The sequence below is a fragment of the Dromiciops gliroides genome, chromosome 1 (genome assembly GCF_019393635.1).
Source record: "Dromiciops gliroides isolate mDroGli1 chromosome 1, mDroGli1.pri, whole genome shotgun sequence".
NCBI classification, from domain to species: domain Eukaryota; kingdom Metazoa; phylum Chordata; class Mammalia; order Microbiotheria; family Microbiotheriidae; genus Dromiciops; species Dromiciops gliroides.
The window spans coordinates 62,753,575-62,775,888 of NC_057861.1; the positions used below are offsets into that span (position 1 = coordinate 62,753,575).

General features: G+C 46.0%; 1 protein-coding gene across 1 annotated transcript in view; it reads right to left on the reverse strand.

Annotated features, from left to right (window-relative positions):
- Nucleotides 1-179: 179 nt before the first annotated feature.
- Nucleotides 180-22,314, reverse strand: part of TBXA2R (thromboxane A2 receptor) — a 48,270-nt gene continuing 26,135 nt past the window's right edge. The window contains exons 3-4 of the mRNA XM_043976039.1: nucleotides 8,176-9,120; nucleotides 180-641 (exon numbers count right to left, since the gene is read on the reverse strand). Coding sequence (XP_043831974.1) covers nucleotides 372-641; nucleotides 8,176-9,012 — 1,107 coding nt within the window. The 5' untranslated portion in view covers nucleotides 9,013-9,120 and the 3' untranslated portion in view covers nucleotides 180-371. The remainder of the gene's footprint in view (nucleotides 642-8,175; nucleotides 9,121-22,314) is intronic.

Below are 22,314 nucleotides of genomic sequence, written 5' to 3' on the forward strand. Positions count from 1 at the left end.
GAGCCAGGGAGCCTACTCTTCCACTGTCTCCCCCTCTCACACCCATAGACTTGATCAATCAGATCAGGCAGATAGGAGGGTGGGCAAGGGAGTTTAATTATTAGGAGGGGGCAGGAGGGTAGTGGGGAAGACAAGGTCACCAGGGGTCCGGGGGCTTGAACCCAGTTATCTCTTCAGGGGTCCTCCTCTGACCCCGAGCCCCCCACCCCTACTCCACTCCCCGCTTGTTCACATGTCCGCTCAACTTTGCAAAGCCTGGACTCTGGGTGATATTGGTGCCAGCTCCTCCCAGACTTAGCCCTCGGACAGCCCAGTGTCCCTGCCGCCAGCAGTGCTGATTGGCCTCTGTGTTCCAGGTTTTCCGACAGGGGTTACTGTAGCCTTGGCTCCTGGGTGAACTTGGGCTGTAGGGAGTGGGGAATGGTGGGATCCAGAGAGGGGATAGAGCGCCGGATGGTCAGTCGAGGGTAGATACGCTTTAGCACAGCCCTGCGGAACAGGATGTAGACCCAGGGGTCCAGGATCTGGTTCCAAGTGGCCACACGCAGGTAAATGAGGAGCAGGCGCTCTGTGGGCCGGGGCAGTTGGCCAGTGGGGAGCATCACAGGTGGGCTCTGAAGGACTGTCTGGGCGATGAAGACCTGCAAAGGAGGGGAAGAAAAGGTTGGAGGGGGCCAGCCTGCTGGCCCTGAATGGCCAACTCTGGTGGAAATGGTCAGACTGAGGTCTGCCCTGGGGCTAGGGCTCAGGTATGCAGCACCCCAGGCAGGATGCCCTGCCTCATCACATGCTGAGGCCAGATGTATTCTTCACTTGGACTTTTTCGGGATGGAGAGATGGTCTGAGATTCCTTCTTGGAAAAGGAGATTTTAACTCTATCCAGGTCCTCAGAGCTCTCTAACACCTCCTTTAGGACCCGAGGAGTATTGGGGAGGACCTATGGACCAGGTGTCAAGAGACCTGACCTCCAGTCCTGGTTCCTCCTCTTCCTAGCCGTGTGACCTTGGGTGAGTCTTGAGCAAAGTCTATTGTGAACAAGAGGAATCAGCCCTGTTCTGCAGAACTAGGAGCACTGGGTAAAGAGCACTGGTTTTGAAGGCAGGCTTCTCTGCCATTACTTTACTATTGGTGTGATCCTGGACAAGTCATTTATCCTCTCTGGGCCTCAGTTTCCTCATCTGTAAAATGGGGGGGGGGAGTTGAATAGATGACCTTGAAGGTACTTTCCTGCTGTAAATCTGTGCTCCTAGGCAGTAGCAGAGAGGCAGATCGAGGATGGATCTAAAGAAAAACATTCTGGGGGCAGCTAGGTGGCACAGTAGATAGAGCACCAGCCCTGGAGTCAGGAGGACCTGAGTTCAAATCCGGCCTCAGACACTTAACACTTACTAGCTGTGTGACCCTGGGCAAGTCACTTAATCCCCATTGCCTCACCAAAAAAAAAGAAAAAAGAAAAACATTCTGACAATTGGCTGGGAAATAACATGGAGAAGAGACTGCCTCAGGCAGGAGTGGGCTCTGGCTGATCAGAGTGCTTCAGCAAAAGCCTGCCACCCTTCCTAGACACAGAAAGGGTGGTTTGGGCCAGACAGCCTCTCAGGTCTCTTCTGGCTCTGAAGTTCTGTGATTCTGTGTGAAGTCACTACCCCCTCATTTTCCTCGTCTGCAAAATGAGACATTGGGCAATATGATCTTTATTGTCCCTTCTAGCCCTGACATTCATTCTGTGTTCTATGTCCTAGGGTCCCTCCCAGCTCTTGCATCCTGGGTTCTATGTTCTAAGTTCTATTCTAGCCCTAATATTGTGTTTTATGTTCTAAGTTCCCTTCTAGTCCTGACATTCAGTGTTCTATGTTCTAGGATGCCTCCCCACCCCTGACATTCTTTGTGTTCTATGTTCTAGGGTCCCTCCCCTCCTGACATTCTGTGTTCTAAGTTCCCTTCTAGCCCTGACATTCAGTGTTCTATGTTCTAGGATGCCTCCCCACCCCGACATTCTTTGTGTTCTATGTTCTAGGGTCCCTCCCCTCCTGACATTCTGTGTTCTAAGTTCCCTTCTAGCCCTGACATTTTCTGGGCTAAGTTCCCTCTTAACTCTTGCTTTCTGTGTTCTAAGGTCACAGGATTATCATTAGCGGATCTCACAAATGTTTTTATTGGTCCCAGAGGGCGAGGAGGATCATGGGTCCCTTCAGTGTTTCTGCAGCCCACCAGGCTGTATGTTCCATCACGTACATGCATGTGTATATGTATAGGGTGTGTCAGAGTTATCCATCACCCACGGAATTCTAGGAGTCCTCCATAAATAGGGTTCTGGGGGGAACATCCCCACCACACACCACTACCAGATAGTGTCACCTGACCCATGTGCAGAGCATGTCTATGGAGCACACATGTGTATGTTTTAATCAGAGCCAAATCAAGGGCTTGAAGTGGGGGTGGGAATTGGAAGGGGTCCTCTGGGGGTCAGGATGGGGACATGATACCCAGCTCATTCTCTTCCCTTGGTGTCCCTGGAGGTTTCTGTGCCAGACATTGGCAGAGTAGGCACGGAATCTGGACCCCAGGGGAAGCATTGAATTTCTCTGCTACAGCTCATAGCTGGGAAATGCATTTCCCTCGGCCCCCTGGGACACCTCCCTTTGGATCTTGTCAACAAAAGCAGAGAGGAGGGGGCTGGCCCATATTTGTGTATTCTGAAGGAAATAACTCATGGGCCTAGTCCCAAGGCTGACCTCCTCAGGACTTGTCTGCCCTCTGCCCAGACTTGAAATTAGTTATGGAAACCCAGGACATCTAAGTGTGAATGGCCCAAGGCCCATAGAATGTCAGAGCTGGGAGGGGCCTAGGAATGCAGACTATCCAAGGTGGAAGGGTCCTTAGCTTCTCAGAAAGAAGGGTCTGGGGCGGCTAGGTGGCGCAGTGGATAGAGCACCGGCCCTGGAGTCAGGAGTACCTGAGTTCAAATCCGGCCTCAGACACTTAACACTTACTAGCTGTGTGACCCTGGGCAAGTCACTTAACCCCAAATGCCTCACTAAAAACCAAAAAAACAACAAAAAAAAACAAAAAAAAAAAAGAAAGAAGGGTCTGTACTCTGACCTGGCCTTGTCTCCCCCTCCCCCCTCCTCTTGCAATCTGCTTTACATCCCCTCTACTTTCCTATAGTCATATTCAATGGTCTTTTTTCTGTCCCTGTTCTCTCTGACTTCTTGTCAGTACTGGACACTGGATTGTCCTTGAGACCCTCAGTCCCTTGGCTTCCATGATACACTTCTCTCATGGTTCCCTTCCTGCCTCTCTGATGGATCATCTCCTTTTCCTGGTCTCTCATCCCTCCCTCCTATCCCTAAAACATGATGTCTAGTGATTCTTGTGCCTGGGGCAGCTCCAACTGGCTATGGGGAGGTGGGATGAAAGTTGTCTTCTAAAAGATTTTTTAAGGGGCTGGGGGAATACAGGGTGGTGCTTTATGTTCACAGATCCAGGCAGAGTGGATGTCCTTTTCCTACATACAGTGGAGGCCAGATCGTGTGGGTTTGTGATTTTTCCTTCTTTCTGTGGGAGTGCTTGTGTATGTAAGGACCATTATTGTCAGTAAGGGAGGACATCGGCTCAGCCGGACCTGAGTCAACGCCAACCCCATGAACATCCAGACTTAGCACATCCGCACAGGCCCTTTACCTCCCCATGGCTGGGACTGGAGCTCATCCCCCATCAACGTGAGGAGGGTGCCCAGAATTATGAAAATAATCAGAAAACCAGTAGTACCGTAGAGGGAAGAGACAGCTAAAGGAGTGAGAAAGGGATGGTATATGATCATAGACTTTAGACATGGAAGGACCTTAGGAGCCTCCTCATTTAGCAGATAGGGAAACTGAGGCTCAGAGTGGTTAAATGACTTGTTCATGGTCACATTGTCATTGTTTAAGGTGGGATCTGAATCCAGGTCTCCTTGATTCTGAGTTCAGTACTCGACCATGATGTGGCTTGGTGATTCATTCTTCACATCCCAAGATGCCTCATGCCTTCAGAGCCATGCACTTCAAGTTCAACTAGAGACCCAAGGACAGTGCCCAGTATGCTTGTGGGCTGGGGCTGGAAGAAAGATAAGGACAGCAGGGTGGTAGTGGGCCTGGGAGGAGCTCATCTGGGGTGGTCACCAAGGGAACGAAGATTGTTAAGCTCTGTTTTTTTATGTTAAAGGACTGAAAGGGCTTTTAGCACCCTCTAAATTTGATACCCTGCCTGGATCAAAGCCCCTAGTTAACCTCCCTAGTTACAGGTTTGGCATTCTTACTAGGGTCTATCCTAAGCACTCATCTCCATGGTCTCCTCTGGTGATCTTCTCTACTTCCATGTCTTCTATGCAGATGATTCCAAAATAAATATTTTTCCAACCTCTCCCCAAAACTCCATTTCTGTATTTTTTTTGGGGGGTGGGGTGGAGGGAGCTGTGAAAAGCAAAACACTTTCAAGGAAGGTGAAGATGTTCTACATAATACCACATGTATGACATTTCTGTATTTTTAACTCCCACTGGATATCACCACCTGGGTATCTTGCTAACACCTCAAACTCAATATATCTAAAACTGATCTGATCATTTTTCTTCTCTACATCTGTTAATAACACCAACTTTTCAACTGGCTTTTATTTTTTCTTGGAGGCAATCAGGGTTAAGTGACTTGCCCAGGGTCACACAGCTAAGTATCTGGGGTCATATTCAAATTCAGGTCCTTTTTTCCCTTTTTTTTTTTTTTTGCGGGGCAATAAGGGTTAAGTGACTTTCCCAGGGTCACACAGCTAGTAAGTGTCAAGTGTCTGAGGTCAGATTTGAACTCAGGTCCTCCTGAATCCAGGGCTGGTGCTCTATCCACTATGCTATCTAGCTGCCCCTCCTTGGTATAACTTTTTTTTTTTTTAATAACTTTTTATTTATTTTTCTTTTTTTTTTTTTAGTGAGGCAATTGGGGTTAAATGACTTGCCCAGGGTCACACAGCTAGTAAGTGTTAAGTGTCTGAGGTCGGATTTGAACTCAGGTTCTCCTGAATCCAGGGCCGGTGCTTTATCCCCTGCGCCACCTAGCCGTCCCCCTTGGTATAACTTTTGATGTTACCTTTGACTTTTCCTAGTTCTTCCCCCATGCTATCCAGCTACATGGTTGCTAATTGCTATCTTTTCTACTTCAGTGCTATGTCTTACATACGGTGCCTCCTCTCTGTTCTCACTTAAACTGCCCCAGTTCAATTTCTCATCTCTTCTCCTAAATTCTTTTAAGATCCATCTCACTGCTCACTTTGATCTATCCTCTTTACTAGTGTCCAAATAATCTTCCTTTACATTTCAGTGCAAGGTCATCCTCTTTTCAAAAAAACTCAATGGTTCTCTATTGCCTATTGGATGAAGTTTCAACTTAGGACCCTGGCTTTTAAAGGCCCTCTGCAGTTAGGCATGTACATCCCAGCCCCCAGCCCTCCCTTATTCTCCTTCTCTCCTTTTTCCCCTTCTCTCTTTCTTCTAACCATAACCCTCTACCCTTCCCCAGTAGTGGCTCTTAATTTTACAACCAATGACCTCACCTAATATATTTTTTATTTTTTTAAAAAATATTTTTATTGGGGCAGCTAGGTGGCACAGTGGATAGAGCACTGGCCCTGGAGTCAGGAGTACCTGAGTTCAAATCCGACCTCAAACACTTAACACTTACTAGCTGTGTGACCCTGGGCAAGTCACTTAACCCCAATCGCCTCACTAAAAAAACCCCCAAAACCTTTTATTTCTTTTTTAATATAATGTTTTTCCCCAATTACATGTAAAGACAATTTTTAACATTGATTTAAACATTTTTTTTGACTTCCAAATTTTCTGCCTCCCTCCCTTATTTCCCACCTCTCTAAGATGGTAAGCAATTTGATACAGGTTATATACTCACATAATATTTCTAACTTCCCTTTTCGGCTTCATCTTACACTGCTCCTTTTCATTCTCTATTCTCCTGATACCTTTTCCTGTCCCTTTGATTATTCTCCCCTCTCTCCAAATGGCTGAAATAACTATTTCCCTCCTAACCTGCTCATCCCCCCTCTACCTTCTATCATCTTCATCTGTTCAAGTACCTCCCTTCCTTCAAGGCCCAATTTAGAGACGCCATCCGTGACACTTCCCTCCTATTTCCTCTGCACCCCCCTCCACTCCCCTGGCTGCCAAGTGCAAATGATCTCTCAGTCCTCAAATTTCCCATAGTGCTAGGTTTGGCTCTCCTGTGCTCTACCACACTCCCCTTTCCATTGGTTCTTTGGGTATTTGTAACACCCTTCCAGACTGACTGGATACCCCTCCATGGCAGGTACCATGTGATGCTTCTGCCTGTCTTCCTGGCCTTGAACCTCCTGCCTTGCACATAGCAGCTACTCAATTTGTTTATTGAATTGAACCAGAAAGGACCTAAGGATCATTCAGTTGAGTTTTCTCATCTTTCAGCTGAGGAAATCGAGTCCAAGAGAGTAGAAGGAACCCCTTCCCTTATGCACAAATGAGCTTCTACTCCCTTTTAAACACACTTCTGAGATGGAAGAGGCTAATGAATTACTTATGACCTGTAACACTGATGCTGGCAATCAGGCGTCGATTGGAGAAAACCCACTAGAGAATGATGCTATCTCCATCTGTCCCTCCCTCCACCCCTTCCCTCCCTCCTCCCCAACCAACAAACCAGCATGTCTGAGGGCAGGTTATTTAATTTATGGAAAACTAGGTTGAGGAGTTGGGAGAACTGCTGAATTCCTACACGAAATATTACACTGAAAATAGATATTCAATTTCCGGCAAGCTGACAAGGAAATTTCCTGGCAACTGTAGTTTAATGCATCGGAGAGAAGTCTCTAGATGGGAGGATCAGGGGCCTCTAGGAAATCCTGACTCTACTGTTTACACACTCTGTGACCTTCCCTTCTCTCTCTCTCTCTTTCTTTCTTTTTTCTTTTTTTTGCGGGGCAATGGGGTTAAGTGACTTGCCCAGGGTCACATAGCTAGTAAGTGTCAAGTGTCTGAGGCCGGTCTTGAACTCAGATCCTCCTGAATCTAGGGCTGGTGCTTTAACCACTGCACCATCTAGCTGCCCCTCCCTCCTTCTCTTTTATAGGAGAGAGTCACAATGTTTAGTTGACTGAATGACCGACTGCCTAGTCCCTGGGTTCTTCCTAGCTCTGACATTCGGTGTTCTAGGGGCCCTCCCAGCTCTGACTTTCCATGTATGAATTTCCCTTCCAGTTCTGGAATTCCAAAATCTGAGGTTGCTCCTACCTCTGAGATTCTCTCCTTTTCCTTCCCTTTCTGAAGGGTCAGTACAATGAATGCACTGGTCTAATGTACTTCTCTCCACCCCCAAACTCACCTCACCTCTTCTACCTTTGCTTTTGCTTATGACATGGTTTCTGCCTGCAGTTCAGCCTGCTTCTCCCTACCGCACGCCTCGCAGCTTTGGCTCTAACATTCTGTGTTCTGAGGTCCTTTCTACCTCGATTGTTCAGGGTTCTAGAGTTTCTCCCTGCACTGAAGTTCTCTGTCCTATATGCGACCAATCCACAAAAAAGATCCACATAAAGAAGGGGCATAAACTGATTCCATTTCCATAATGACAATAACTCACATTTATATACAACTTTGAAGTTTGCAAAGCATTTTATATATATCATCTTGTTGTGTGTCATCTTATTTGATCCTCACAACCTTGGGTATTTATCATCACCACCATCATCATTTCACAAAAGAGGAAATTGAGATTGAGAGAGGTCAGGTGTTAAATCCAGCCTCAGACACTAGCTGTGTGACCTTGGGCAAGTCACCTTACCCTGTTTGCCCCAGTTTCCTTATCTCTAAAATGAGCTGGGGAAGGAAATGGTGAACCACTCCAGAATTTCTGCCAATGAAACCCCAAATGGGAACACAAGGAGTGGGACACGACTGACCTGACTCAACAACACAGCTTGTAAGTATCCAAGGTGGAGTCTGAACCCAGCTTTTCCTGATCCACATCTGGCGCTCAATATATCAGAGGCCTCTTATAAGGGATTTGTGTGGTCAGGACCAGTTGTAATGTTCCCTTTTTTCATCATCTCCTACAAGGGGAATGATGGGATCAGGGCAGGGAGCAGACAGCTGGGGCCACTCACCAACAAAGGCATCCAACAGACTGTAGCAACGACCATGATGCCCAGAAGCTGTGCCATCATCTCCACCTCACTGTCTCGTGGCCGTTGGCACGCTGCCTCCTGGTCATGGTAGACACGGCACAGGGTAACCACACTGATGGTGTTGAAGATGAAGGAGAGACCCACAGAGAAGGCACCCAGCAGGGCAAAGAGCAGACCAAAGGTCACGTCACCCACTTGGGACCCCAGAGTCAAGAAACACCAGGAGCCAGGGTATTGAACAGTGTATCGACCCAGGCCAATGATAGGTAGGAGACCCAGGCCAAAAGAAGCTGCCCACACTAGTCCCACGGTGGCCCAGGCCCGGCGCTGGGATGCAGCTGCTGGGCGTGAAAAAGGCTGGTTGATGCCCACAAAGCGCTCAGCTGCCATGGCAGTGCCTAGCAGGAGTGGGCTCAGGCCAAAGAAAACCATGGCTACACCCATGAATCCACACAGATGGCAGCCAGGGTCAGTGCCGGCCCAATCAAAGAGTGTGGCATGTTGAGAGACAACCACAGAGCCGGTTACAAACAGCCCTAGGAAGTCAGTGAGTACCAAGCCGCAGAGGAAGGTCAAGAAGGAGGAGCGGGCCCGGTAGCTGTTCACCCGCCGGGCACCGGCCAACACTGCCAAGGCCAACAGGTTAGAGGCCAGGCCCACAAGGCAGAAGGTGGCAGCAAACCAAGGTGAAGCAATGAGTCGCCGTTCCTCTTGGCTGATGTTCACTGGCCGGAAACAGGGGCCCAGTTGGGAAAGGGTGCTGTTGTTCTGAAAGGTTGGCATTGGGCATGGGGCCACCTCCCCTGGCAGGCACATGGCAAGAGCAGGGCTCACAGCCCCATTCCCTGGTAAAACCTCTGGGAAAGATGTGTGGCTGTAGGGTGGCCTCTGCCTGGCACACTGGTGTCCACTTCAAGGGTACCCCTGGGGATAAAGACAGAAATAACCGTTATAATGGATGTGAGAGTCTTAGAGCCAGTCAAAAAGGCACTTACAACAAGGAGCATCAGAGCCAGGAAGGAGTCTTAGAACAGAGGATTGCCGTCAGTCAACAAGCATTTATTAAGCTCTAACTGTGTGCATACACCGTGCTCGGAATACAAAGAAAGGCAGAAATATGAGAGCAAGGAGCTCACATTCTTTTTAATTTTTATTTAATTTAATTTTTTTTGATGAGGCAATGGGGGTTAAGTGACTTTCCCGGGGTCACACAGCTAGTAAGTGTTTAGTGTCTGAGGCCAGATTTTAACTCTGGTCCTCCTGAATCCAGGGCCAGTGCTCTATCCACTGCACCACCTAGCTGCCCCTGGGGGCTCACATTCTAATAGGAGAGATGGTATGTAAATAATATACATACAAGATATATATAATACAACAGAAAGCTGTGTCAGGGGGAAGACACTGGGGGTATGAGAAGGAAAGGGAGGTGGGGAATTAGGAAAAGCTTCCTGTGAAAGGTGGGATCTCAGCTGAGTCTTTTTTTTTTAATAATAAAGTATTTTATTTTTTTCCAGTTACATGTAAAGATAGTTCTCAACTTTTGTTTATACAAGCTTTCCAATTTCAGATTTTTCTCCCTCCCTTCCCTTCCCCTCCTCCCCTAGACAGCAGGTAATCTGATATAGGTTATATATATATATATATATATATATATATATATATATATATATATATATATATATATATATATATATATATATATATATATATATAACATTAAACATATTTCTGTATTAGTCATGTTATAAGAGAAAAATCAGAGCAATGAGGAAAAACCTCAAAATAGAAAAACAATGGCACCAAAATAGTATGGTTCAATCAGCATCTATACTCCACAGTTCTTTTTTTTTTCCTGGATTTGGAGAACCTCTTCTATCATGAGTCCCCTGGAACTCTTCTGTACCATTGCATTGGTGAGAAGAATATAGTCCATCATAGTAGATCAACATACAATGTTGATGATACTGTGTACAATGTTCTTCTGGTTCTGCTCATCTCACTCAACATTAGCCCATGCAAGACCCTCTGGGTTTCTCTGAACTCCTCCTGCTCATCGTTTCTTACAGCACAATAGTATTCCATTACATTCATATACCACAACTTGTCCAGCCATTCCCCACTTGATGGGCATCCCCTCAACTTCCAATTCCTTGCCACCACATAAAGAGCATCAGCTGAGTCTTTAAGCAAGCCAGGGAAAGCTGGGAAGTAGAGGTGAGGGGGACAGCTAGTGCATAGGTGTGGAGATGGGAGATGCAGAGAACAGCAAGGGGACCAGGGAGGTTAGATTGTAGAGAACATGAAGGGAGTGAAGTTTAAGAAAACTAGAAAGGTAAGAAAGGGTCAGGTTATAAAGGAATTTTAAAATGTCCAGGCGGAGAGCCTGGAGCAAAGAAAGTCAGAGGTGTGAAGATCCTTCCTTAGAGACCAGCTGAGCAGTTTACAGAGGAAAAAACAAGTTGAGGAGAGGGGACAAGATTTGTTAAAAGTCACATGGTAAATAAGCAAGTTAGGAGAACAAGGAATAGTTTACCTATCAGATCTATGGAGAGGGGAAGAATTTATGACCAGACAAAAGCTAGGGAACATTATGAAATGCAAAATGGATCATTATGATTACCTTAAATTATAAAGTTTTTTGCACAAACAAAACCAATACAACCAAGATTAGAAGGAAAGCAGAAAGCTGGGAAACAATTAAAAAATTTTTTTTGGGGGGGAAACAATTTTTACAGCCAGTGTTTCTGATATAAGGCCTCATTTCTCAAATATACAGAGAACTGAGTCAAATTTATAAGAATACAAGTCATGGGGCAGCTGGGTGGTACAGTGGATAAAGTACTGACTCTGGATTCAGGAAGACCTGAGTTCAAATCCGGCCTCTGACACTTTCTAGCTGTGTGACTCTGGGCAAGTCACTTAACACTTATTGCACTGCCCCCCCCCAAAAAAGGAATACAAGTCATTCCTCAATTGATAAATGGTCAAAGAACATAAATAGGCAGTTTTTATATGAAAAAATTAAAGCTATTTATAGGCATATGAAAAAATGCTCTAAATCACTAATTTCTCTAATCAGCATTAGAGAAATGAAAATTAAAACAATTAGATAGCACCTCACACCTATCAGATTGGCTAATATGACAAAAATGGAAAATGATAAATGTTGGGGAGGATGTGGAAAAATTGGGACACTAATACATTGTTAGTAGAGTTGTGAACTAATTAAATCATTCTGGAGAACAATTTGCAACTATGCCCAAAGGGCTATAAAACTGTACATACCCTTTGACCCAGCAATATCACTACTAGGTCTGTATTCCAAAGAGATCAGAGAAAAAGGGGAAAGGATCCACATGTACAAAAATATTTATAGTTCCTTTTGTGATGGCAAATAATTGGAAATTGAGGGGATGACCATTAATTGGGAAATGGCTGAACAAGTTATGGTATATAAAAGTAATGAAATACTATTATGCCATAAGAAATGATGAACAGATTTCACAAAAACCTGGAAAGACTTACATTAATTCACGCTGAGTGAAATGAGCAGAACCAGGAGAACGTTATATATAGTAACAGTAACATTGTGTGATGATTGACTATGAAAGACTTAGCTCTTCTTAGCAATACAATGATCCAAGAAAAATCCAAAAGACTCATTATGAAAAATGCTAGCAGGGGCAGCTAGATGGCGCAGTGGATAGAGCACTGGCCCTGGAGTCAGGAGTACCTGAGTTCAAATCCAACCTCAGACACTTAATACTAGCTGTGTGACCCTGGGCAAGTCACTTAACCCCACTTGCCTCACTAAAAAACCAAAAACAAACAAAAGAAAAATGCTACCCTCATCCAGAGAAAGAACTATGGAATCTGAATGCAGATCAAAGCATACTATTTTTACTTTTTCTTCTTGTTTTTTTTTTTTTCTTTCTTGTGGTTTCCTCCTTTGGTTCTGATTCTTCTTTCACAACATGACTAATGTGGAAATATCTTTAATGTGATTATTATATCTGATTACTATATCAGATTATTTGCTGTCTTAGGGAGGGAAGGGAGAAAGGGAGAAATTTAGAACTCAAAATTTTATAAAAATGAATGTTGAAAACTAGCTTTACATGTAATTGAGAAAAAAATAAAGGAATCAAGATTTTTTTTTTTAGTGAGGCAATTGGGGTTAAGTGACTTGCCCAGGGTCACACAGCTAGTAAGTGTCAAGTGTCTGAGGCTGGATTTGAACTCAGGTACTCCTGACTCCAGGGCTGGTGCTCTATCCACTGCTCCACCTAGCTGCCCCTTAAAATAAAGCTTTTTTTTCTTTTCTTTTTCTTTTTTCTTTCTTTCTTTTTTTTTTTTTGTGGGTGGGCCAATAAGGGTTAAGTGACTTGCCCAGGGTCACACAGCTAGTAAGTGTCAAGTGTCTGAGGCTGGATTTGAACTCAGGTCTTCCTGAATCCAGGGCTGGTGCTCTATCCACTGCAGGGGCCAGGCTGCCTTGTCTGAACTCCACGGGAGGGTGGGTGGGTGGGTGAGAGGGTGGTGGTAGTCATGGTGGTATTTATTTGGCAAAGACACTCTGGGGACCAGAATCCCAGGATTTTCTTCCAAGTCCTACACATTTCTGTTTTAACAACAACTACTACTACTACTACTACTATGACAATGACAATGACAATGATGGTGACTACTACTACTACCACCACTACCACCACCACTACTACTACAACTCCTTTTCCTTCTCCCCCTCCTCCTCCCCCTCCTCCTGATCTTGAGGGAGGGAATAAACATTCATTAAGCACCACTATGTACCAGGCAGTAGACTAAGCACTTTATGAATATTATCTCATTTAACGCTCACAACAACCCTATGAGGGAGGTGCTATTATTATCTCCATTTTACAGTTGAAGAAACTGGGGCAGAGGTTAGGCGACTTGCCCAAGGTCACATAGCTAGTAAGTGTCTAAGGTGGGATTTGAACTCAGGTCTTCCTGACTCCAGGTCCAGCCTATCCACTACACCACTTAGAGACCTTCTGAAGATGTCTAGGGTTTGCCAAGTGCTTTTCTTACCCAATCCTGTGAAGTACATCTTTTCAGAGAGGGGAAAGTGACTTGCCCGTGGTCACAGACTGATCTAGTCCCAGTCTCTTGCGTCCAAATCCAGCTTTCTTTCCATGCTATGGTTTCCTGCATAGATCTGGGGCCCTGGTCCCTCTCTGGGCCCTTGCTTCAGCCTTCCTGGGATGAATAATTCCACACTTCTCATCATTTCCCTGAGCTTGAGTCCATCCCCTTCTCTGTCCACTGGGCTGATCCTGGGTCCCTCGGTGTGTTGGGCCCTGGGCCCTGGGCATTACAGAAGATGCCTCCTGCCTGTCCTTGGGAAGTTCACAGTCTGACTGGGAAAATGAATGACTCCTATGAGTGGACAGCATCCCATGCTGTCAAGTGTGGGCCATGGGCCACACAGGAGATTCAAGGAAAGAGAAAACCCCTAAGGGTTGGGGTGGCTGGGGAAAGCTTCCTGAAGGAGGGAAGGCTTGAGCAGGGCCTAAAGAAGCAGGAGGAAGGGAAGAGATCACTGGGCTTAGAGGCAGGGGTGAGAATGGATTGGGAAAGGACATTAACGAGGATCTGGAGACTTGGCAGGGGCAGAGGGGCCGTGGGGGGAGCAGGGGGTAGGTTACTGGGCCAGACCATGGGTGCAGGGGTGGTGGTGCTGGTACTGAAGACCTGATGGGGTTGGGGACAGAGAGCCATGGAAGATTCTTGAGTGGGGAACAGGGTGGTCAGTTCAGCGCCACAGGTTGCTAGTTTGGCCCTCAGTGCTGGAACCTTATGATGTTCCCTTCCAACTCAGGCCCTCTCACCATTATCGTAATTGGGTCCCTGGCTGGGTCAACTCTTAGCTGGCAGTTGTCTGCTTCTTATCTCCTCTAATAAATTATCCAGTGGGGAATCAACTCCTGGGACCAAGTTTCTCAATTTTCCCTGCTCCCTGGGCTCCTAGCCAAAACCTCAGAGAGCTCCTCCCTTCTTTTCCACGCCCCCCCCCCCAATCCCTCCTCCTTCCCCTCGTTTGTAAGGCAACAGGGCCACTCTCTAGCTTGGCCACATTTCTCCTAAGACATTAACACAACTTCCCAGGTGTGGCCCGGGCACAGCAGGGCCTGCTTGTTTATGCCACTGACCAGCGGGGACATTGTTCTCCCCTTCTGAAGTGTCAGAACTCTCTCCCTCAGTGGCATCTGTTTACCGAAGCTAGCAGCCCCTTCCCATCTCATTACACACATCTCCTTGCCTCCCTGGGGCTCCAAAGGCCAGGTTTCGTAGGGGATAGAGAGCCCGAGAAGAGGAAGGGAGATGGATTCCGATCCTCTCAGAAGCCTCAGCCTAGGAAGGGGAGCAGGCGCCGTCCCCATCAGCAGTGACTTTTTCCATCCTCCCTTTGATTCCATTGTGCCCCAACCTGAGTCTTAGACTCATCTCCTTCTGCCTAGGACTGCTACAGAAGAAAGAGAGGGCTCTCCTTCTCTAGGCCCACTTGCTTCTTTTCCTCCTGTATAAGGGGCCAGTCATCTCCCCAAAGCCCAGCTTGGATCAGGAGTCTTCCCAGTTTGGATGCTTTCAACGGGTCCCCATTGTACACAGCAAAAAGTCCAGATCCTCAGCCTGACAGTCCATGCTCTGGTCTCAGCTCCTCTCTGCAGGTCCCTCCCCTTTAGCCAGGCTGGGCTCCTTCTCCCCATTCACTGCATGAGGAATTGCAGAATGTCGATCAGCCAGCTAGTCATAAGTGGATACAAAGAGAGGCCAAAGACTGGTCCTACCCTCAAGGAGCTCACAGTCTCATGGGGAAGACAACGTGCAAACAAGATGTCTACAGGGTAAATTGGGAGTAGCTCAAAGGAAGACTAAGGGAAACAGGGAGAAGTTTCTTGCAGAAGGTGGGACTTCAGACTTGAAGGAAGTCAGGGAAACTAAGAAGGAGAGATGTGGAGAGAGAGTTCCAGGCAGATGGACCGCCAGTGAAAATGGACAGAATTGGGAGATGGAGTGATTTATCAGAAGGACAGCAAACTGGTCAGTGTCCCTTATAAGTGTATGAAGAAGGGGGCAGCTAGGCAGCGCAGTAGATAAAGCACTGGCCCTGGATTCAGGAGAACCTGAGTTCGAATCCGGCCTCAGACACTTGACACTTACTAGCTGTGTGACCCTGGGCAAGTCACTTAACCCCCATTGCCCTGCCAAAAAAAAAAAAAAAGTATATGAAGAATGGAAAGGTCACAAGGGGGCCAGGTTATGAAGGACTTTGAAAGCCAATCTGAAGATTTTCTCCTTGATTCTGGAAGTGACAGATCTTAAAGGGTCAGTAAGAGACTAGTTCAAACCCTTCCTTTTACAGATGAGGAAATAGAGATTCACAAAGAGGAAGTGACTTGCCCAAGGTAACACAGCTGTTATCTAGTATAGCAGGCAATGAGACCCAGAACCAGTGGTCTTTCGAATATGCCTCCAGTTTCTCTTGCCACGCTCTGTGCTAATATCCCACCTACAGTGAAAGACAAGGGGCCAGGGAGCATGACTTTCATTTCTGCCAAAAACACAGACCATATTAACAGGGTGGTTAGTGAACCTCTAGAAAGAGGAAACACTAAAAAAAAAAATTAATAAAATTAAAAAAAAAAGAAAAAGGAAAAGGAAACGCTGATTACAAAGAGCAAGCACAGGTTCACCTGCACCAGCTAATTTCTTTTCCTTTTTTCAATGAAGTCATTTGACTGGTAGGTCACAGTAATTTTGTCCATATAAGGTAACCTCGACATTAGCAGAACTTGCAAAAGCTTTTCATGTTGTTCTCTTATGGACAATTCAGAGTGATGTGGACCAGATGGTTAGTTAGGTGGCTTCAGAACTGGTTAAATAGCTGGAGCCAAGGAGACAACATTGAGGGGTTAATGCCAGCTTAGAAGGTCTCCAGTGGAGTGACTCAGAGAATCGCTCTTACTGACCCTGTAATTAACATTTTTACGAAAGCTAGGTAGTACAGTGGATAGAGCACTGGCCCTGAAGTTGGGAGGACCTGAGTTCAAATCTCACCTCAGAAACTTCTTAGCTGTGTGACCCTGGCCAAGTCACTTAACCCCAATTACCTCATTAGGAGCCATCTCCAGTCATCCCGAGGTGTATCCTGCCACTGGACCCAGATGGCTCTGGAGGAGAGAGTGAGGTTGGTGACCTTGCACAGCCCCTCCCTCACTTAAATCCAATTCAGTGCAAGTCATGACATCACCTCCGATGTCATTGTCCTTTTTGAGAATGAAGGACCAACACCAATTAACATTTTTATCAGTGGTTTGGATAAAGCCACAGATGGTTTTACTTATCAAATATGTAAGTTGAAAGGGTCGAGATCTAGCATGTTAGGCTGATTTGAGTAAGATGAAGTTTAATAGGGATAAAGGGGAAATTTTACACTTGGGTCAAAAAAAACAAAACCACACAAGAATGAGATGGGGTGTTATGACTACACAGCAGGGGTTTCAGTGGATTGTAGGTTCAAGTTGGACCAACGGTGATTCATAGAAGCCAAAATTTTTAAAAAGCTAATACATTTTAAGCTCCATTAAGAGAAACCTAGTGTCCAGAACTAGGGAGGTAATGGGCTGGTTGTCCTCTATCCTGATCAGATCACTTTTGGAGAATGTGTTCAGTCTCGGGAACCACATTTTAGGAAGGATATGCATAAGCTAGAGAGGGATTGGCATTTCAAACCTTAAAATTAGGGCCTTGAGATAATGCCAGATGGGGTCGAGGATGTGGGGATGTTCAAGCTGGAGAAAAACCAGTGTTGAGGGGGCAGTTAAGTGGCGCAGTGGATAAAGCACTGACCCTGGATTCAGAAGGATCTAAGTTCAAATCCAGCCTGAGACACTTGACACTTACTAGCTGTGTGACCCTGGGCAAGTCACTCAACCCTCATTGTCCCACAGAAAAAACAAAAACAACAACAACAACAACAAAATATACCAATCAGGGTTGATTTAGGGCAGCTAGGTGGCATAGTGGTTAAAGCATTGGCCCTGGATTCAGGAGGACCTGAGTTCAAATCCGGCCTCAGACACTTGCTTGACACTTACTAGCTGTGTGACCTCAGGTAAGTTACTTAACCCTCATTGCCCTGTCCCCCCAAAAAGCAGCATTCGATGGATAGTCAGGGTGGGGAACTGCATCATAGTCTGCTTTCAAATATCTGATGGTTGTCAAATAAAAGAGATATTAGGCTTGTTTTGTTTGGCATCAGATGGAAGAAGCAGGAACAATGGGTGGAAGTTACTGAGAAGCAGATAAAGGCTTGACATCAGGAAAAACTTATTTAAAATCAAGGCCAACTCTTTTTTTTTTTTTTTGCATGGGAATGGGGGTTAAGTGACTTGCTCAGGGTCATGCAGCTAGTAAGTGTCAAAGTGTCTGAGGCCAGATTTGAACTCAGGTACTCCTGAATCCAGGGCGGTTGCTTTATCCACTGTACCACCTAGCTGCCCCCAAGGCCAGCTCTTAATAGAATTGGCAACCTGAAAAATAGTTCACTGGGAAGTAGTGAGCTCCCTATCGAAGAAAGACTGAATGCCAACTTGCCAGGCATGTTATAGAGGGGATTATTGTTCAGGTTTGTGTTGGGCTGAATAACTCCTGAGGTCTCTTATAACTCTGAAATGTCATGATTCTGCAGTCCTCCCCTCCTCCATCCCATCCTTCATCCTGTTTTGTTCAGGAATCTCTTCCTGAACTTCCTTCACCATTAGCCTCACCACAACCGAGGACCTTCCTTGTGACCTGGAGGTTAAGGCCAAGTTCAGGGACTGGAGGCTAAGGTCAGGTCAGACCAGGATGCTGGGGTCAGGGTCAATGGCAGGGCTAGGATAGTTCTATCTGGCCAGGCCTATGCAGAGGTGATCCTGGGTTCCAGGCTGTTCCCATCACTTCCCAGGCCCAAGGCCCATGGACTGGGTCAGGAAAAGTCTCCTACCAAGAATCTTTGATACTCATATAGAGGAAACAGAGGGAGGAGGGAACAAAGCATGTGTCCCAAAGGGATGACATCAACTTTTTCCCAACAGTTGTTGAATCCTATCAACTGCTGTTCTCTGTCTCTCTCTCCTCTCTCTGTCTCTCTCTCTCTCTCTCTCTCACACACACACACACACACACACACACACACACCCTCCCCCAGGACCACACAATATCTCTTTCACCCAGTCCTAACCTCTCCTGCCTTGAGAGAAAACAGAACAAGGGATGGAGGAACATTGAGGCGTGGATAGAAAAGGACAGAGGGAGAAAAAGGGACAGACAGATGGATCCCAAAGGGTAAGACCAGCATCCAAAGCTAGGGTCTCTGTCCCTGTTTCAAATAAAAATGCTTCCATTTCCATAACCATGTACAATTTGATGTCAGCATGGCAAAGATCAATGATCCTCATTTTAAAAACAGATGGGTCTTCCCATGCCACCCAGGTTGGGGGTTCAGGCCCCCCACTACTGAGCAACATGGGAACTTTAACCTGCTCAGTTTCCAACATGAGTCATTTTGTCCCTCCAAGCAACCCAGTAGTCTTCCTTCTCCTGCAGTGATTACCCATATCAATGCAGAACTCAGTGTGGACATCCTTGGTGTCCACTTCAGCTCAAAACTCTTGAGCTCTAAAGAACCACTAGCCTCTGCCTCTCCAGTAACTCGGATTACAGATGTGTGTACCACAGGGCCCCATCCGTATTTGGCATATGAGGAAGATTTTTTTGGGGGGGCGCAGGGCAATAGGGGTTAAATGACTTGCTCAGGGTCACACAGCTAGTAAATGTCAAATGTCTGAAGTCGGATTTGAACTTGGGTCCCCCTGAATCCAGGGCCGGTGCTATATCTACTGCGCCACCTAGCTGCCCCTGGAAGATGGGTTTAAGAGAAGGAAAGTGACTTGTCCAAGATCACACAGCTATTGAGTTTCAGAACTAGAGATGGATCCCACATTTACTGTTTCCAAATTTAGTGTTCTCTTCATTAGACCACACCAAGCTAACTTTATCTTGGTCTATCTTCTTCAGGTTCTTGAAACCTGACTCACCTTGAGCAAGGATTGTGTGCATGTGTGTCTGTGTGTGTATATGGGGGGGTCTGTGGATATTGCTGTTGGTAGTTGTGATGACTGAAGATAAGAAGAGGACCCATCCCTCCCTACCTCTCTCCCCCTTCCCCTCCACCCCCCAGGAACTCAAAGTTCCTCCACCCTCACATACTGTGGCTATCACAGGCCTGGCTTTGGAAACCACATGTAAAGATAAGCACCTCCCACCATACACTGTTTCAGAGGGTGTGGGTTCTGAGGCCAATACCCTCCTGACACAGGATGAGAGAGTTCCTTCTGCACATCTCTGCTCTTCCCAAACCCTCTCTCCCTCAAAGAGACTCCATTCTGAGCCTCTAGCCCTGTTCCCAAACCCCTGTGACCCTTCCACTTATGTTTGGTTCTGTGTTTGTGTTCAGTTTAAGGCCACGGTTAAGTTGGAGAAGATACAGAGGAAAGAATCCCAAATGGTGAAGAGTCTTGAGTTCATGCCATATCAAGTCTGTTTGCACAACGGGGGATGCCACTGCACAGAGCTGGAAGAGGTTATGAAATTGTTGAATCTTAACTAGGCCCTGACTCTAGCAAAGCACTTTTCTTTGTCTCCCCCCCCCCCCGTCCCCCCCACCCCCTTAGTCAATCACGCTTATCACTGAAGCAGTTTCAGATTTTCTCTTCTTAAGCCTCCCCCCACACCTTCCCCCATCCTTTCTCTGAAGACCTCTCCTCATACTTGATTTTATTTTGTTTTGTTTTTTGTTTTTGTGGGGCAATGAGGGTTAAGTGACTTGCCCAGGATCACACAGTTAGTAAGTGTCAAGTGTCTGAGGCCGGATCTGAACTCAGGTCCTCCTGAATCCAGGGCCGGTGCTTTATCTACTGCACCACCTAGCTGACCCTCTCCTCATACTTGAAAGAAAAAATTGAGGCCATTCATTTGTCAGCTCCCTCTTATTCTTTCTTTATTTCACATTTTCCTGATATCAACTCTCCCCCCACCCTTACTATCTTCTCTTTTACTCCCATCTCTTTTGAAGAATGCCCCTTCTCCTTGGAGGCAGCTAGGTAGCTCGGTGGATAGAGTGCTGGGTCTGGAGTCAGGAAGATCTGAATTCAAATTCCGCTTCAGATACTCACTAGGATATGTGACCCTAGGTGAGTCACTTAACCTCTATTTGCTTTAATCTGGAGAAGAAGGAAATGGCAAACTATTCCAATATCTTTGCCAAGAAAATCTTATACAGGGTCACAGAGAGTCAGATATGACTGAATAACAACCACCCTTCTCCTTGCCAAGACCAATATCATTACACAGACCCTTGATCCCATCCTCTCTCATCCCCTTCTCCCTAATCTCCAATCCCTTCCTATCTATAGTCACCTGGCTGCCTATGAACATGCTGGTCTCTCGCATTCTTTCTTTTCTTTTCTTTTTTTTTTTTTTGATGAGTCAATTGGGGTTAAGTGACTTGCTCAAGGTCACACAGCTAGTAAGTGTCCTGTATGAAGCTGGATTTGAACTCAGGGCCTCCTGAATCCAGGGCCAGTGCTTTATCCACTGCGCCACCTAGCTGCCCCTGGTCTCTCGCATTCTTAAAAACAAAACCAAAATCCCTTACTAGATTCTTCCATCCTTGCTATCTAATCCTTCATTCTTCCATATGAGGTCTTTCTTAGTCTCTTTCTGTCCCACACCCTGATCCCCAGTAGCTAGTGATTTTCCCATTGAGATTACTTTTCATCTTCTCTCCATCTCTTGTATTATATGCCACAAAAGGATGGGTGCTCTTTGAAAGTAGGAACTGTTTTTTTATTTTGTATTTTTACCTTTCTTTGTATCCTCAGCTCTTAGCCCAATGCTCAGAACATAGTAAACTCTGAATCAATGCTTGCTGTCTGACTGGCTATCCTCTTAAATCTCTCCTCCCCTTCACAGTGAAACTCCTCAAAAAACCTGTCCACATGTGTTGCTTCTACTTCCTCTTCTCTCCTTCTCTCCTAAACTTTCTGCAAAAGTGAGCCAAACCTCAGCGATCAGCTGAAACTTCTCTTTCCACATTACCAGTGGTCTCTTAAAATCCAATGGCCGGAGCAGCTAGGTGGCGCAGTGGATAGAGCACCGGCCCTGGAGTCAGGAGGACCTGAGTTCAAATCCTGAGTTCAAAATTGCCTCACTTAAAAAAAAAAAAATCCAACGGCCTTTTCCTCAGTCCTCAGACTTCTTTGCAATGTGACACTATTGACCACCTTCTCTTCCACTATACTCTTTCTTCTCTGGGTTTTCATCACCTTGATATCTCTTGGTTTTCTCCTTACATTTCTTTCTTTTTTTGTTGTTTTTTTATGGAGGCAATTGGGGTTAAGTGACTTGCCCAGGGTCACACAGCTAGTAAGTGTTAAGTGTCGGAGGCCGGATTTGAACTCAGGTACTCCTGACTCCAGGGCCGGTGCTTTATTCACTGCGCCACCTAGCTGCCCCTCTCTTTACGTTTCTAACTTCACCCTTTCACTTTCCTCAGCTGGAACTTTACCTATGTCGTACCTGCTAATTGTGGCTCTGTCTTGAGCCCTCTTCCTTTTTTCTTTCTATGCCAGGAGTTCTTAACCTGGGATCCTTGAACTTTAAAATAAAAATTTATTTTGATAACTGTATTCCAGAATGGTTGGTTTCCCTTCAATCCTATGTGTTTTAAATATTTAAAAACATTATTCTGAGAAGGGTGAGATGACCAATGAGGTTCATGATGCATAAAAGCGGCGGGGGGGACCCTGGATCTCAATTCTTTTACTTGTGACTTTGCAAATTCCCTTGGTTCCATTTTCATCTGTCTTCCAGTTCCATATATCCAGCCTTCCTCTATTTTCTGAGCTCTAGTCCCACATCACAAACTGACTATTGGGCATTTTGAATGGGAGATCAGATCCAACTTAGCCAAACAGAGATCTCATTATTTCCACCCCCCCCCCCACAACCCACCCATCTTTCTCCCTTCCT